Source organism: Camelina sativa, chromosome 14, assembly GCF_030686135.1.
Source record: "Camelina sativa cultivar CO46 ecotype springtype chromosome 14, ASM3068613v1".
Lineage (NCBI taxonomy): Eukaryota > Viridiplantae > Streptophyta > Magnoliopsida > Brassicales > Brassicaceae > Camelina > Camelina sativa.
The window spans coordinates 26,129,721-26,146,788 of NC_141893.1; the positions used below are offsets into that span (position 1 = coordinate 26,129,721).

The window sequence follows — 17,068 nt, forward strand, 5'->3', positions numbered from 1 at the left end:
AATTAGGAAAGTGGACATAAATCATGATCTATGAAAGCATATAAAGAGGGAGATACCCCTTCCTTGTAATATCATCTCGAAATTAATAAAAAACCCTAATTCTTCATTGTTCTTGAGCGGAAACCCTAACTTCTTCCTCAAGAGATTTCAATTCTCTTTGCTTGTTAACTTTGATCTGATTTCTTAGAGAGAAAGCTTTATTGAATTTGTTTCCCCTTCAAACAAATTCATTGTGTGAAACTCAGTTTCTACATTCACCTTATTCCCTAGAGTGTATGGAATGCAAGTCATATTTGGACCTAAAATGTGCTACTTTACCAAGTGTGACACACTACCAACACGACCGACATCCACTTACTCTTTGCTGCAGGGAAGAAGTTACGACAAGTGGTCAACACTGGTGCGAAATTTGTGAACCAAAATTAGATGCAAACGAGTGGTTCTATACATGTCATGAATATTACGGTGCATATTAGTTGTTTATTAGGAAAACAACTCTTCATGAGGCCCATGTCCATTCCAAGGGGACGAGATTCGTTGTTAATTACTCGCAACAGTGGTAACAATCGACCAGTTTGCTGTGTATGTGATCGTCGTTGCGTAGAGCCCTTTTTTTTTGAGTGCCGAGGTTTTCATATTTGTTCTTGTACTTCTATACTTTCATTGTTTGATATGTCTTGAATTATTGTATTTCAGGTTCCATCGTAAATTTTATTAGTAAATTGTTGTATGATTGTGATTCTTTCTATACATGATGAATTTAACAGAATGGTTTATATGCTTATGATAATCTCGTCTGATTGGGTTGGTCGCAAACACATTATTTGGACTGTACCAAAAAGAATTGGTCATAATGTGAACCATACAATATGACATAAATTAATGAAATGTTTTGTAGGAACTGTACTTAAAAGGTAAGAACATAATCAACAGAATAATGCATATGTGATCGGTAAGGTAAGTAAAGAAATCTTGTCCTATCAAGGGATCAAATCACCTCTAAACACCTCCAGGCTCCAAGGGACCAAACAAAGGTGGAAAGGGGTGAACTCATCCCTCGGATTTTAACTCTCAGCTAGGAACTAACATACAAATGTACTAAGCGCATGTATTGGAAACAATTAACAGCTACTTACGATCAAAAGTATATTATTACAAAGTAGGAATAAGAACACCAAATATTACGCATACGCATGAGTGAAGAGTCTCCATTTACCGTATTTTCTTCCAAAAAGGGCAACTAGAATGCATGACAGGTGAAGCAACCACTTAGGGAAGCCATTTTCTTCTTCCCACTTCTTTTAAAAGATGAAGCCTTACCATGTGATGTGGTTGTTGCTTTATTGTCTAACACCGACCTCCTCATCTCCTCTGCTTTCTTCTCTGCTGATTTCACTTTTCTCATTATTTTTTCCATTGACGACGATCTTTTCTTTTCCAATTTCATCTGAGAAAAAAATTTCTGACATTAGATTACACTAGGAGTAAAACATACTAAAGCAGTTACTTAAAGGTGTTGATATCAAATGCAATTGTATGCTTAGCCTCAGTTTTTGTGCTTCAGATAAAAAATAATAATGCTACAGAAACAGGATGAGAGGGAATTTAACCTCTAGCTTTCTTATTGCGGCCTCGGCTTTAGCTTTCTGCAAATTTTCCCAAGATATGATGCTGGCTTCCGCGGTCTTCACACTACAGAAATAGGAAACATTCAATCAGAATTCCAAGTCTAATTCATTTGAAAACTAGCATTCCTGTTGCTTATAAGATTCTTCAGAACCAAAGAGCGTTTGACTAATGTGTCAACCCTATAATCTAAGAACATACCATGTCAGACCTTGAGGATCCCTAGCTTTGCCATTTAAGTGGTCTCGCATTTTTGAGCTATTTCCATGGTATAGACCTCTGTGCGTCTTGGACCAGCGAGTTACGGTTACCTTCTCATCAACCTGTAAGTCCTTGACTTCTGCTTGGTTGGAATGACCATTCAGTAGTTCCGAAACAGGTCGTGCTGATGGAGAGGAGGGAGAGAATGAACACTGTCTCTCAGGTGACAAGCGGATGCTTCCCTCGGGACTCATCTGGGTCGCCATATCCCTTCTTGAGACAGCTTGAGCATCAGTAGCTGCATCCTTTATACTTTCATGGATGCCATCTGGACATATTGGTAGCAAATCCGTAAGTAGTTTACCAAACAAGAATTTCAAAATTTCCAGGTCGTGATATTTTAACGATTAGTAGAGCAGATTATAATGTTTGATGCATGAGTCCTTTTTTGTCCACTCTAATTTTAACACAATAAAATTTATGGAGAGTTGGATAATAATATCAAAACTCAAATGTAGTTTATAAAACTGAGTTACAGAGAGTTGAACAGTATTATACCTTGGGATGAGGGTGCAAGTACTTCAGAGCAGCCATGAATGCTAATCGATCTAGCCATGCAAGGATCGATTCGTTGAGGAAAGGCTGATGCAGTAGAACCCCTAGAAGAGACAGTTTCTGGCAACACACCAGCTGAAAATGGAGAACTTGCCGTTAAGCAGCCCATGTTTCCACCATGAACCATAGGAACCGCAGGGGAATACAATGAATAATATGCAAATCCTGGAGGTCCTAATGGACCACTTTTGGCTTTAGGTCGCCTTTCATGTGATGCTCCAAATGAAGTTCGGGCAGCTCCTTCCTTAGTAAGAGGACTAACTATCCATCTCTCTGCATCTTCCCACTTAGAAGGAATTGTTTTACCACTATATAAAGGTAAAAAACCAGCATTGGGCGGACTTCTTCCCCCGTTTGAGCGTAAAGGCACTCGCTCTGAGCTCCAACCCTTTTGCATACTTTGCAGATAAGTCGGAGTTCCGGGACTAGGAAACACACTGGATTTATTAGTTGAAACTGAAGTTCTCTTAACATTTACCACTCTTGGAGACGAAGAGATTACATTACTAAGATCCAATGAAGCAGTCCTTTGGTAGTCTAGCTTTTTCGCCAGCGCTTCACATCTGGATCTTCGTTCCTGGCATTCTACAAAGAGTTGAAATTACTAAATTAAACAACCTGTTTCTCTTCAAGTAATGACTGCTAAAGTATAACCTTTTTTTTTTTTTTCCTTTTGTTATGATGTAAAAAGTAAACTGACCTCTAAGAGCTACAGAGAAAGAACTCCTAGCTGAATCAAGATTCTGGCTTTCATCATCTTTTTTAACCTCAAACTCCTCTTTCCAAGCTGCTTTTATTTTCAGTAGAAAACAAAGAAACAACAAAGTAAAAAGTAAGAGAAACAGAAAAACATGATATATATATTTTTTTTTCAAATTTCCAAAAGCATAATTGATATCTTTTAGACTATTTTTGTCGCATGTCTCTCTCTTTTCTTGACAACTTTATAATCCAATTCAATCACTAGCAGTAACACTACATACATCAGTACTAGTAGTAGTAGTAGCTTACCTTTCACTTTATTTGATTTTCTAGAGTTACGACTATTCTTCCACCCTGTTCCACGCTTGTCTAGATCTAGATCTTTACAGCTCGAACTTACCCTCTGATCTCGCTCCTGTTCATCTCAAATAATTGCAAATAAAAGTTACATTCAAATTCAAAATAAACAAAAATACATTCCAAGTCCAAGATCAGAATCATGTTTAACGAACGAAGCTTATTCACTAACTTAAATCTATATAGCTCTGTTGCATGTGATCATCATCTCTAAAATCCAGTGCAAATCGAAACAACAAATCTGTTTTTTTTTTCCCTAGCGTCATTGAACGATGAACAGTGAAATCGAATTACAAATTTTGCATGATTTTGACTAAGTCAAACACACACACGCGTATTCATAAATGTGATAGTGAAACTCTCAGATTCATGAAGTGAAACAATGTGGATGGAGGGGGAGTACCAGAGAAGGACCGGAGACGAGAGAGTCACGGTCGTGAGCGTCGGAGGTGGAAGAGCAACGATCGACGCTGACGGAAGCGGAGGAGAAGAGACTGAGATTAGATTCCGGTGTGAAGATTATAGAGTCGGGGCTTGAGTCTCGTCGAGATCCTCCGGGTTTCGCCGGACGGTGGACTTTGTACGATGACTCCGACGGCATTTGAAATCTTCGTGAAGAAGCTAAATCTCTAACGTTTTTTTTTTTTTTTGTGAGCTCGAGCTATTGAGAAGAGAGAAGAGAGAGAAAGAGGTTTTGTGAGTAATCTGGTTTTTTTGGTGGTGGTGACTCAGAGACACTCTGCAGGGAAACAATGTGTGACTTTGACTTGTGTGAAAGACTGTTGAGAGAGAAAGATAGAGAGAGAGAGAGAGAGAGAGAGAGATGAATTTTTTTTAACATTTTTGCTTTTTAAAAAAAAAATGTTTTTACTGTTATTTAAAAGAGCAACCTTTTGAGGCGTGGTAGATACGAATTTTAATGAATTTTAAGTGTTGCGATTGGTGTGTTTTGTTTTTGTTTTTTTCTTTATTTTGTTTTAACATGAGACTTTCCATTAATTAAGGAGGGTGATCATGATCATCAATTCATCATACTAATGAGTAATGATGGAAAACTTTTTTTATGATAAAATGGTAGAATAGGTGGAGTTTAGCTTTGAATGTTACACCTTCTTGCTATTATTTTTACGAACTACTTATGTAATAACGAATTTATTGAATAATTTATACATCTGTTACATGAGTATGCAATAAATTGTTTTTTTAGTTTTTAAAAATAATAATCTATATATACTTATTTAAGCAATGTTGATAAAATTTAACCCTACTATCATATGACATATTACAAAAAAATGTCATTACATTTCAATTAATTTAATAACTAACCAAAAAAAATTATATTAGTTTATAAAATAATAAAACATTATTTTGAAATTTTTTAATAAAATTATTTAGAAAATTCTATATATTATTTCATAAATCTTAGGAAACAATAAGAGACTATTTAGAACAATTATAAACTTAATTTTATTTATAAAACTTACATTAAATATTTGCATATCTAAATCGTTTAATAATGACAAATATATTTTAAAACTAAGATACAACATTGCTTATATTTTAAAAATATCAATGTTGTTAGAACTTTGACCAGCCTTGATGTGGCATATTAGGAAAAATGCTATTGCATTTTAATTAATTTAATAACTAACAAATTAAAAGTTTATATTTGTTTACAAGATAATAGAACAATATTTTTGAAAGTATTTATTGAAATTATTAACAGAATCTATTTATTGTTTCAGAAATTTTAGAAAAAAATAACAAACTATTGTTTAGCTCATCAAGAAAGCACGAAGAGCCTGGAAGTCATCAAAGAGCGTAGAGAAAGCCGGCCACTCTTTCGGGTCTTGCACCATCGCGAAGAAAGCACGAAGAGCCTAGAACTCATTAAGGAGCATAGAGAAAGCCGACTACTCCTCCGGGTCTTGCACCATCGCGAGTCCAATGGGAAGGCTGATTGTTTAGCTCGTTCTTCTAGAAAGTTATTGTCGAGTACCATTTTTGTAAACAACTTCCTCCTGTTTGGGCAACCAACTTAGGAGTTTTGTTTTAATTAATTATAGTTAGGTTGAAAAAAAAATAAAAAAAATAACAAACTATTTAACTGGCTAAAACTTATTTTTTATACACAATATTCACTATATAAACAATACTAAGTGGTGAAGTGACATTAGTGCAGTGGCCAGTGGTAAGTCCTTAATGCACAAGGCACCATCACACCCGTGATCGAGTCCCGCTCTCTACGAATGTAGGGATTTGGCTAATGGGTCGGCCAGTTGTGGCCCAATGGTTGACAAAAAAACTATTTAACTGGCTAAAACTTATTTTTTATACACAATATTCACTATATAAACAATACTAAGTGGTGAAGTGACCTTAGTGCAGTGGCCAGTGGTAAGTCCTTAATGCACAAGGCACCATCACACCCGTGATCGAGTCCCGCTCCCTACGAATGTAGGGATTTGGCTAATGGGTCGGTCAGTTGTGGCCCAATGGTTGACAAAAAAAACAATACTAAGTGTATAATGTTGACAATATACATATACATAATCTAAGTGTAATTTTCACATATAAAGTTAATATATACTAACATGTTATATCAATAACTGCAATGGTGTTAATATTAACACAAGTCACTATTGTAAATTTGGTATATTAAGATCTCTAAACACGATCACATCAATTTGTAATACCAGATCAAAGGTCAATACATGTTTTGTTGAGTTTTTTTTTAGACTTTACCGAATTTATAATTAATGAATTTGATATTACACCAAACCAAAATAGTACCAACTACATGAAATATTAACGAGTATGAAATTAAGTAAATTAACATATAATTTTTTTAACTGTATAGAATTAATAATTTTTTACTATTATTTTGTAACAAACAAATCAATTTACGTAAATATTTCCCGCTGTACAGCGTGGGTTTGTACAATATCACTATCTAATCTCATCTTGTTATGTCAACAAAAAATAATAAAACTAATTTATTTTTAAAGCATAGAAACGTGAAATATATTATCATAATGCCCTATATATATTTGAAATAATTTTATACTTTTAAAAACATAATAAAAGAAATTATTAAAAAAAAACAGAATCACCTCATAAATATCATTTCAAACCTTTTCTACTTTTCTAGTACTTTTTTGCCATTTACTAATGGTAACTAAGTAAATAATCATTTAATTTTTCAACAAACAAATTATAATGTCTTCTCAACTTCCCAACGAATAGATGTTAATATGTGTATTGGATACAAATTATTTGGGAAAATCACGTTTTAAACCTTCAAAATGTCACTCGGTAGTACTTTAAAACTCAAGAGAATTTCACTAACACTATAAACCTTTAAAATGATTTTACTAACACTTTAAACCTTAAAACTAACTTTCTTGTTTCTACCACCACGAAAGATGACGGAACAGTAATATCCGTCAACGTGAAATAGTTAAAGTATGTTGGTTTGATTTAAATACTTATTTAATTAATTTAATTTAATTTAATTATTTATGACGATTGATAAAAAAAAATTAAATGTGATTTGCCTGTCTTTTTATCAAAAACAAATTGTCTAGCAAATTATTCAAAATTTCCAATACTAATGATCTTCTGTATGGTTCCATTCTCAGTTTTATGGTGTCTTTTACAAAATTGTGTGAAGTAAAATATATTTCCAAACTTTTATAAAATCACGCATCCACATCACACACGTTGTTGTCTTGCAATCTCTATTTATATGCAAGAATAAGAGAAGTTACCATGAAACTTACCGAACTAACTCAGCATTGAAGGAAGAAGCAAATATGTATGTGAGTGAGAAATTTTGTATAAGCTGGGCCAGAAACATGAGACATTTAGTGATGTTTTTCGAATATGGCTGTTGCTTGTAGAATATGGCTAAAACATCACTAAATGTTCTAATTTTCTAATTCGGACAAATGTACATTTTTTGGCTGTATATTGCTTCTCATCGTGTTCTGTTTGCTTGGCCAAACAGAGGATAAGATTCAACAGTACGATGCTGTTGCACATGATCCCGAAAAAGTGACTGGAGATATAGAGTGTGGGCAACAATATAGAAAATTAGAAACACTTCTGTCTCACTTCGTTTTCTTACACAAGTTTCCTTTTCAATTCACAGTTTGAAGCAATGATTGATTGCATAACACAAAATTTCTGAATCAGAGTTTTATATCGAATGGGCTTAAACCCAGAGTTGGCAAAACACATTTTTTACATACAAACGCATAACTTATGATCACAACACTTTTCATCTACTTGGATTCAACAAGCTGACACAAATGCAGATTGCAAGGTACCTTTCGCCCTTTGTGGCCTTCCTGCATCGAATTTGTGAGAAGAAACCGCTGTCTTCTTATAAGTTCTAAGAACTATTTTGTCTGACGTAATATGCTGTTATCGCCTTCAGCTTCCCATTTACGTAGTTCTTTTCCACCTGAAAACATTGGTGCTTGCCTGTTAGACAAATGGAGTTTGTTTCCAATATAAATATCAAATACCATACAGTTTTCACCAATGCAACATGATGACAAATCATCAGTTTTTAATCATCATGAATAAGCATCAGAATCTATCCAAATTCTTGGAACGTCTTTTTAAATTCCAAACAATATGCTCATAAATATAATCGACCAACTAGGAAAGTGATAAGAAAAAAAAACACTTGCCTCCAGTGACCATGGAGGAGATGTTGATAAGGCTAGTTCTGCCAATTGGTTAATATCAACATTTCTTGGAAGAAACATAATGACTGTTGACGCAATGTTCATGGCCGCCTTAAATAGAGCGTCTCTGCATCATTCAGGGACAGTGAGTCAATATTTCTTATCATCTAAAGAGATTAAAGAGCTCAAAAACTCTGAATCACATAATAAATAATCAGCACAAGAGATATACCCATCACGAGGTCTCAACATTGTCTTCATGTCATACGTACTTGCTTTAAGATAATCAGGACCTCCCCAGGGAGGCGATAGGAATACAGTGCCTGCCTGTAAAATAAAATTTTATACTAATGGCTACACGAAAACCAAAATATATAAGACGAGTTGAAGAAAAAGACCTTCAAGTTATGTGCCAAGTCAAAGAAGTCTCCCTTCACAAAGTCGATTTTATCAGCAACACCATATATGGCAGCATTATGCTGCGCTAAATCAAGTTTCTTTGGATCCAAATCAACTGCAATCACATAGTGACTCCTAAAAAGGGACAACATAGCAGAAAATTAGACAAGAAAATTGCCCAAAATGTTCAAAACCTTACTTCCACCAGTTGGTGGAGAAATCTTACTTCGATTTAAATCCTGCTATCGTGAGGAAATCTAGCAATGATTGAGTGACTAAGAACTGCCAAAAGTATATACTAAAAAATGTAAAAACTTGAGTATAAAGAGTGTATGTTCAATCACCTTGATGCAAACTGAATAGCATTTCCACCAACTCCTGTAAAACAGTCAATGACTATGCCTTCATTACAACGTGCGGCATGATGCTTAGCTATAAGTTCAGGAGTGACAGAAAACCATCCTTCCTCGTCCATTTTGATGCCTTCATCAAATCTGGAGAAGAGGAGGTATCTTTGGCACCAATACTTGCCAAGGATTGCAGAGTATTCTTCAAGAACACCTTTCATTCCAGTCCCTGCTCACAGAAGAATCCAAAAGATTTCAACAACAGACCAACTGCAGCTATGAAAATTCAAAGCTACATGTATGCAATAGGTATTGCAAACCTGTGTACGAATCGAGTAATTTCTTTCTGGCTCGAGATCTTCTGGACTCCTTCTTAGCCTTCCTAACGGTATTGACAACAACAGATGCACCGTTTCCCTCTTCATCAAGAGTAGTAATATCAAAAGGTTGACTTCCAACAGAAGTTTCTTGGTATGTATCAGCCAAACTGAAAACAAGAAAAATGTTAGAAGGCTGTTGTTAAAGAAACAACAGACCATCATAGACACTAATTAAATCAACATTGCAATGCTCAATAGCTAATACTAAAAGATATGAAAGAAAGTATGGTTGTTTATTCCCTAGTAAAAATCTCAGTTCAACTAAGTTCAGTCCAGGAACATAATGCCATGATAAAACCAGCAGGAAGAAAGACCACACTATATTGAATTGTAATACCTGTTAACTTCGGCTAGGGCTTCTGTTTCACATTGACTCTGACAAACTCCACCAAGATCATCAGGTTTTTCAGCATCAACTTTATCGGCAGGTCCAGTTCCAAACAGGGAATCATGTTGATTCTCTGTTGTCTTAACACCAAAAAGAAAAGAATTAATCAAAAGTAAATGAACAAAATCTCCTGAGAGTTTACAAGAAAGATAAAAAAGGCAGGCATCCATCTCAATCACCTCTATAGCCAATTCAGTCAAGTTGTGGCTTTCGTTGCTATAAGCTAGATGCTCGATCCCAAGTGGCGGCTCCCATGTGGACTCTTGTGTCTTAACATTGTAAAAATAACTCCGTCCATAGAAAGAATCCCAGTAGACTTTCCATTCATTAGATTCATGGTTATCACCCTGAGACTCTCCATCTTCATTTCCCAAGACACAGCTTTCTACAACAACATCATGATTTTCTTTTCCGACTGTGGTACTTTGAACACAATCATCTTCTACACACAGTTTGTGAACGTCCTCATCATCACCAATAGCATAATCAGAAGTCTTCAAATCAGAAACCAAATTTATAGTGGATGCTACATCCTTGTTGTCTTCTTCTACGAAAAGAACATTAGCCTCGTCGTTTATTTGAACCTTGAGCCCTTTCTTTTGGTAGCCTCTTGTTCTGTTTTTCCACTGTATAAATTGTTGAATTCTCAGATCATGCGGCATGATTCATGCCAAACTAACTAAAAACCAATGAATTTTGATAAGTGAAATCAAAAGGTACCTCCTTATTTGTTCGGAAGGAAACCGGAAGACCCATAGCAGTCATCTCTTTCATCAATCCCATCTCCTCAGACCTAATATCTTCAAACAAAAATTTCAAATTCAACAACTTTTAAAGATCTTTAACCACCATAAATAAAAACCAAAACTTTACAGATAACTTAAAAGGTAAGACATACTCGCAATTCCAGAAGTATCATCAACACTCTTGTTTAGGGGTATCTGCATTACCAAAATTTGAACCCAAAATTCACAGAAGCATAAGACAAATTCAACTATATAAAGAACACTTACACCACTGTGTTCATGGAAGAGAGGAACTAAATGAGTATTTGTAGACCCATCGTCCCTGAGTATTGAAACAGGCAGAAGAGAATCAGACGAGAACAAAAAAGAAACAGCTGAAAACTCAACGAAAGAGCTAAATCCTCTTATAAAAATCAAGACTTATAACCATAGATGGATTTGAGTAAGCTTGAAGAGAGAGCCCAGAGCTACAATAGCTTCACCTTCTTCTTCTTCTACTTCGCCTCTGACCTTTCCCATTCTCTCAGGAATACGAATCAACCAAAACCTCCTTACACCCAGACACCTCTCTTCTTATATTTGCCATTTAAAACGACGCGTTTTCGTGGTTTGGTAATTTAATGTTACTTTTATGAAACATACGTAACTGAACTAAACCGAAATTTGTCTAGTTTGGTTAATTAGATGAAGCTAGCCGGCAAAAAGAAGTAAAGAACCATACATTTTTTTTATTAATGGTTCGATTTCGTCCGGTTCGGAAATACCAAACCGAGATTATCGAAATATTATTTAAATTTTGATCCAAAATATGGGAATATAATATACGAAATGAAGCCAAAATATTTAAATAACAAACTTAACCACATTTGGTTTCTATTCCAATTTCAGCATAAATTTATCAAAAATAACCGTTCAAATATGTTCGGTCTCGAACTAACCTTACCTAACAAACAAAAATAACCAAAATTAAAAATTTACCAAACAAACCAAACAGTTTCAAATTAACCGAAACTAATTAATAACTATTTAGTTTTATTTGTACCAAATTAAACCGAAATTTTTCCTTTACAAACCGAACTAAACTTCAATTTTATTAGTATTTGTCAAATTTTCCAAACCGAACATTGAAATACCAAAATGTCCAACCAAACCAAACCGGCTTAATTAGAAACAAACAGTTTTAATTTTTCCTTTAAAAAAAACTCAAAACCCTCTCGCCCGAGCTAGCAGAAAGGAATAATGCAATCGGAGATGGCGAACAACACGGCGGAGAAATCACCGGTAGAGCTACTTCAAGAGACCAAAGCCTACATCGAGGCCATCGTCGAGAAGATGCTCTCAATCAAGCAACAAGGAAACCCCAAAACCGAGAATCGAGAACTCCTCACTCAGATGTTTCTCAATTTCATCAATCTGCGACAAGCGAATCGCGCGATTCTTGTAGAGGAAGAGAAAGCGAAAACTGAGACGGATTTAGCAAAATCTCCGGTGGATTTCACGACGTTGGAGCTTCACAATCTCATGTATGAGAAGAGTCATTACCTCAAAGCTAATAAAGCTAGCAGAGATTTCAAATCTAGGTATCCCAACATCGATCTCATATCTGAACAAGAGTTCTTCAGTGAAGCTCCTGAAGCAATCAAGTCTCAAACTCTTTCAAATGATACTTTTCATGATTTGATGCTTAAAAGACTCAATTTTGAGCTTCATCAGGTAATTAATTAAGAGACTCAGTTTAAGATTCTTGTAGAAGCTTATGTGATTGAATATGTTTAGGCTCGAACTGTTGGACCAAGTTCATGTTATTAGGAGTTTTTGTGGTTCAAATGTGATTTGAGTGGTTAAGCTTGTTATGCACACAGAGGAAAGAACTATGCAAGCTTAGAGCGAGGTTGGAACAACATAAGAAGAGTTTGCTGGAAAGTAATGCAGAGCGTAACAAGTTTCTGTCAAGTCTTCCAGTGCATCTCAAATCTTTAAAGAAAGCATCTTTGCCAGTACAGAGCCAACTGAGTTTGCCGAATCCAAAGAAGCTGAAGTATCATAATTTAGCTGAGCTTCTTCCTCCGCCGCTTTATGTTATATATTCGCAGTTCATGGCACGAAAAGAAGCTTTTGAAGAGAATATAGATCTCGAGGTATCTGGGAGCCTTAAGGATGCTCAAACTTATGCCCGCCAGCAGGCAGAACAGAACTCAGGTTAGCAATAGTGAAACGTTTTGTTGAAATAGTAATGTAAATGTAGCCCTTTTCCGTTCTTGAAAATGCCATGTATGTTCAATACTACAGAGAGTCTAAGATTGGAGGATAATGGTGAAGATGATGATGGAAAAAGGCAAAGGAAACGATCCAAGAAAGAGGGTTCTGACGAGGGAGGACTATATCAAATTCATCCTCTTAAAGTTGTCCTTCACGTATATGATGTTGAGATTCCAGATCCGAAATCCAATAGACCTGTCGTGCTCAAGTTTGAGTACTTGTTGAAGTTGAACGTTGTATGTGTTGGCATTGAAGAGTCTCAGGATGAACTTGAGAAAAGTATACTATGTAACTTATTTCCAGAAGATGCAGGTCTTGAGCCTCCTCATCAGGTGCATACCTTTTTATCACTTTACATCCATTTATAACAACAATTTTCTTAAAAGCATTGATACTTACTTTCTTTTGTTGGTTTGTTCAGTCAGCAAAGCTCATTCTTGGCGATGATCATTTATTTGATGAGAGCAGAACTTCGAGGCCATATAAGTGGGCACAACATTTGGCGGGGATTGAGATTTTACCTGAGATGTCACCATTGTTTACTGACAAGGATACTCAAACTAGTGATACAGCTATAGACTATGCTTCTGCGTCTGATCACCGCAATGTGCAAACCGTTCTGCAAAGAATACGGTCCCAGAAAAAGGCTAAGCTAACTCTTGTCTGAGTCACCCCACTCGGTATGTTTTTCCCCATCTTTTGACAGTAGTAGAAGTTCTTCATATCTGTAAGTCAGTTAGTTCTTGTATCTGAATTTGAAGACTTTCTTGGTATTTGTAAACTATTCACACATTGTTATGTTATAATGAGGCAACGAGAAGAAATAAACAGAATTATATATGCGGCATTATATTAATTAACAAAGACCGACCTCTGAATCTAATTAAGTATAGCAATTACAAAGTGAAGAGATTCTTGATGGTCTTGTGTATGTATAGAGAGAGGTTACAATCTTAAAAATGAGAGCTCAACTCAACACCTAAGCTAAGTATGACCACAAGAACTTAATTACCCATTGATTTCACTAAGGTCCTGAGTGTTTCCTCCATAGCTTTTTTTCCTGGGGGTTCCCTTGAAAAGATTCCTCATCTCCATCTGTTGTTTATCCACCAAATAAAGCTTTCAACTTTGACGCAGAGAGTGGTGATATAAGACAGTTGTCTCAGCTATAATATATGCAGTTTGGTGTCAAACAAAGTGTTTTAGAGATTGGTAAAAGGGGTTTTGGTGTCAAAAAAAGTTTAAATCATGGCTCTATGAAATCATTCTTTGTCCATTAGCAAGCAAATCTCAAACCCAACATATCCTCACTGGGATCGCTAGCAACCTGTAGGAACTATGGTGGGTTTAACTTGCATAAGCCGAATAAGTCTCATATGGTAAGCAAAATAGTGTAAAATGGAATTAAAATACTATTGCACTTCCATTTTTGTATGTAACACCAAAGACATACATACAATGAGAAACTAAAAGATTTGTATGTAGCATAATAGCATATGTGGCTTTGGGTCGGTGATTACCTGCCTCCTTTTTAACTCTTCTTCTCTTTAATTGTGCAACTTCAGCTACAAGCTCCACAGTGTAAGCCTACAAACCAAAACAAGCACAATGCAAAAGTTTATGAAACTTGAGTACTACTTTTTCGTATTCGTTTCAAAACATTAGACTTCCAGATGTACAATTCAACAGTTTGGTCACAGTAATTGTCAGATCTAATAAATTTATTAAATTTTAACATTTTGGTAGCATCAATCACTTTTCGACTTGCCAACAAGATAAATAAAGTCACTAGAACTTTTTTGATGAACAACTTTAATCTCTGAGCCACCTCAGGTCATTTGGGTACATTCCAGTATATGGTTGGGAAAACATATAAATTCAATTCACTAGGACGTTTACTAAAAGGAAGATGCATGCATAAAACTAAAAGGACATAACAACAGGGCATTTAGTCTACTAAGTTACAGATGCGGCTCTGATCAAGATTTTGGTAGCTATAATGTGATAACTAATAATTCTTATTTCCTGATCTCTAGTTAAAAAGTAATTCAAATACTTTTCACCCTCCTGAAGAATCTAGTTCTCATCCTGGACAAAACGTTTCAAGCACTGATGTGTTCTTCAAAGGGAATTAAAACAAAATTTCAACAGAAGTACCTTTGAGAAGGAAATGAGAGAACATATCCAAGGGTACATAAAAACGCATCTTCCACTTCAGTAGGATTTGGTGTTTATATTGAATTTGAATGCTTTTTTGTCCTGAAAGACTCTTATCACAGAAACTACACTACATAGATGCTGCATTAGAGAACCAAGGACAGATGAGAAAAAACACTCTCCAGAAAAGGACCTCTCTCTCTCTCTCTCACTTCATAAAAAGGAATAGACAGATTCACATACAACAGTGAACATTTGGCATAGATCGTAAAATAAGAGCAAAGGTAGATGCATGATTCTACAGCATGAACAACTCCTACCGAGTTTCATTGAGAGACTAATAAACTAGATATTGTCTTAGATTCAGCAGAGAAACACCTAGCATACTTCAGACTTACATCATCAATCAAGAATCATGCTACACTCATACTCCAGATTCAACAGAACCAAAAATCATGCATTAACTCGAACAGTAGATTCTAACTTCACGCTTATAGTGCTTCAGTTGTGTACATAAACAACAGGGCATTTGGTCTAGTGGTATGATTCTCGCTTTGGGTGCGAGAGGTTTACATGTAGGACGACTGGACGAGCAAACTTTTCCTCTTCTGATTGGTTTGTGCTGGAAGAGGTTTGACCAGTTGGACAAATATCTAACTGAAGTATAATTACAGAGTACCATACAAACTAGATATCTATTTTACAGACTACAATACAAACGAGATATCTATTTTCTACCGAAAATGCTAATGATCATTTCATTTACATTTCAGTTAAGAAAAGGTCACACAGATTAGGTCCCGGAATAGCCTACTAAACTATTTATATAGTTAAAGTCGACTAAGAGAACGAAATAAAAAATATGACCAAACTATTCAACGATTTAACTAGATTGCACTATAACAGGGCATTTGGTCTAGTGGTATGATTCTCGCTTAGGGTGCGAGAGGTCCTGAGTTCAATTTTAGGAATGCCCTGTTGACTTCTTCGGAAACTTTTGCTGAAAATGTTATAACGATGAATCTACCCTTCGGTGTTTGTTTTTTTCAGTGGTCAGGTTATAGACCAAACAGCAAGTATTTAACGCAAATTTCAGCATGAAAATAAACCCTAATTCCTTAAAAGCTTTCGATATCAAGTGTTGAAAGGCAAACCAGAGAATAATTAAGTATGGAATGTATCGCACGTAAATTTCAATGAATCTTACTTTTTTAGGAATTTGAGAATCAGGAACAGGTCGACCAGCAAACTAAAACTTCTTTTAATGATCTGCATTTTTATATATATATATATATATATATATATATATATATATATCTTATTATATACTCCATCCGTTTCAAAATATAAGATGTTTTGGATGAAAGCACACAGATTAAGAAAAGACCACTTAAAAAAGTTTAACCAATCATAAACAAGACTTCATAATAGAAAATATTAAATTAATCTAAAAGTAGCATAGAAACTTGAAAACATCTTATATTATGAAACAAAAAATCTTCTCTAAAACATCCTATATTATGAAACGGAGGGAGTAAAATTTAGTTCTCAAAGTTAGTAACTCACTAGATCATGACAAATATCACGATCTGGTGAGTTTTTAATTTTGATCTATGATAGTTAAAACTAACACGTGATTTTGACACGTGTCAAGTTACTAATCTGAAATTTTGACATATGTAAAAGTTAATATTTAATAGGAGATTTAAGATTACGACAAAAACAATAAAATTGTTTCAAACAATATTAATAATATAAAAAGATAATTATAAAAAATTACAAAAATTAAGCAAAATTTTTTCAAATAATTATAAGGAGATTATATATATATATATATATATATAATTCATAAAACTCAAATTATAAAAAAAAAATTACATATTTTAATTTTAAGTTATTAATTCTACAAAAAAAAATAGAAAAGGGATTAAGGAAAATATACATAAAATTATTAATTCTAATAAATGTAAAATACACACTTCTATATAAACATAGATCATCTCATATTATTCATCTAACAAAATAATTTATTCAAAAATATTGCTTTCAAGTTTTTTCTATTGGTGAAATTTTTTAAAGAGAAATACCCTAAAATAGCACTAAAACAAGTTTTATGAACAACTATAGCACACATTTCATAAATTTCTAAAAATAGCACTATTTAACATATTACAATATTTAAAATTAATTTTTA

The 17,068-nt window shown here is 34.6% G+C and overlaps 3 protein-coding genes across 7 annotated transcripts; 1 reads left to right on the top strand and 2 right to left on the bottom strand.

The window, feature by feature from the left end:
* Nucleotides 1–851: 851 nt before the first annotated feature.
* On the bottom strand, nt 852–4,388 carry LOC104742214 (uncharacterized). 2 transcript variants are annotated; one of them, XM_010463184.3, is made up of 7 exons: nt 3,905–4,388; nt 3,454–3,559; nt 3,143–3,229; nt 2,386–3,027; nt 1,828–2,155; nt 1,611–1,692; nt 852–1,447 (listed from the first exon to the last, which is right to left on the bottom strand). In XM_010463184.3, exons 1-7 carry the CDS (start codon nt 4,100–4,102, stop codon nt 1,241–1,243), a joined length of 1,650 nt encoding a protein of 549 aa, XP_010461486.1. In that variant the 5' UTR covers nt 4,103–4,388; the 3' UTR covers nt 852–1,240. The 2 variants fall into 2 exon arrangements, with proteins under 2 accessions (XP_010461486.1, XP_010461485.1); XM_010463183.3 differs by having other exon boundaries at nt 3,143–3,232; nt 3,905–4,349.
* Nucleotides 4,389–7,686: 3,298 nt separating this feature from the next.
* Nucleotides 7,687–11,056, bottom strand: LOC104742216 (uncharacterized). 4 transcript variants are annotated; one of them, XM_010463186.3, is made up of 12 exons: nt 10,886–11,056; nt 10,726–10,780; nt 10,611–10,653; nt 10,433–10,512; nt 9,892–10,338; nt 9,662–9,792; nt 9,265–9,431; nt 8,942–9,173; nt 8,597–8,732; nt 8,431–8,525; nt 8,202–8,325; nt 7,687–7,969 (listed from the first exon to the last, which is right to left on the bottom strand). In XM_010463186.3, the coding sequence occupies exons 1-12, from the start codon at nt 10,975–10,977 to the stop codon at nt 7,898–7,900; spliced, it is 1,674 nt and encodes a 557-aa protein (XP_010461488.1). In that variant the 5' UTR covers nt 10,978–11,056; the 3' UTR covers nt 7,687–7,897. The 4 variants fall into 4 exon arrangements, with proteins under 4 accessions (XP_010461488.1, XP_010461491.1, XP_087341841.1 ...); XM_010463189.3 differs by having other exon boundaries at nt 10,941–11,018; XM_087485715.1 differs by lacking the exon at nt 10,611–10,653 and having other exon boundaries at nt 10,433–10,505; nt 10,886–11,009.
* A 558-nt stretch (nt 11,057–11,614) lies between these two features.
* LOC104742217 (THO complex subunit 5A) lies at nt 11,615–13,557 on the top strand. The gene is made up of 4 exons (XM_010463191.3): nt 11,615–12,171; nt 12,321–12,657; nt 12,748–13,049; nt 13,139–13,557. The coding sequence occupies exons 1-4, from the start codon at nt 11,698–11,700 to the stop codon at nt 13,382–13,384; spliced, it is 1,359 nt and encodes a 452-aa protein (XP_010461493.2). The 5' UTR covers nt 11,615–11,697; the 3' UTR covers nt 13,385–13,557.
* The last annotated feature ends 3,511 nt before the right edge of the window (nt 13,558–17,068 follow it).

Excerpts from the sequence above, each read along its gene's own strand:
- LOC104742214 (XM_010463183.3), bottom strand. The coding sequence starts at position 4,102 with ATGCCGTCGGAGTCATCGTACAAAGTCCACCGTCCGGCGAAACCCGGA. Across the intron at positions 3,560-3,904 it reads TCGTCTCCGGTCCTTCTCTG|GAGCGAGATCAGAGGGTAAG; the intron begins GTACTCCCCCTC and ends TGAGATGAACAG. Across the intron at positions 3,233-3,453 it reads AAAATCAAATAAAGTGAAAG|CAGCTTGGAAAGAGGAGTTT; the intron begins GTAAGCTACTAC and ends TGAAAATAAAAG.
- LOC104742216 (XM_010463186.3), bottom strand. The coding sequence starts at position 10,977 with ATGGGAAAGGTCAGAGGCGAAGTAGAAGAAGAAGAAGGTGAAGCTATT. Across the intron at positions 9,793-9,891 it reads TGACTGAATTGGCTATAGAG|ACAACAGAGAATCAACATGA; the intron begins GTGATTGAGATG and ends TTTGGTGTTAAG. Across the intron at positions 9,432-9,661 it reads GCCCTAGCCGAAGTTAACAG|TTTGGCTGATACATACCAAG; the intron begins GTATTACAATTC and ends TCTTGTTTTCAG.
- LOC104742217 (XM_010463191.3), top strand. The coding sequence starts at position 11,698 with ATGCAATCGGAGATGGCGAACAACACGGCGGAGAAATCACCGGTAGAG. Across the intron at positions 12,172-12,320 it reads TCAATTTTGAGCTTCATCAG|AGGAAAGAACTATGCAAGCT; the intron begins GTAATTAATTAA and ends TTATGCACACAG. Across the intron at positions 13,050-13,138 it reads GTCTTGAGCCTCCTCATCAG|TCAGCAAAGCTCATTCTTGG; the intron begins GTGCATACCTTT and ends TGGTTTGTTCAG.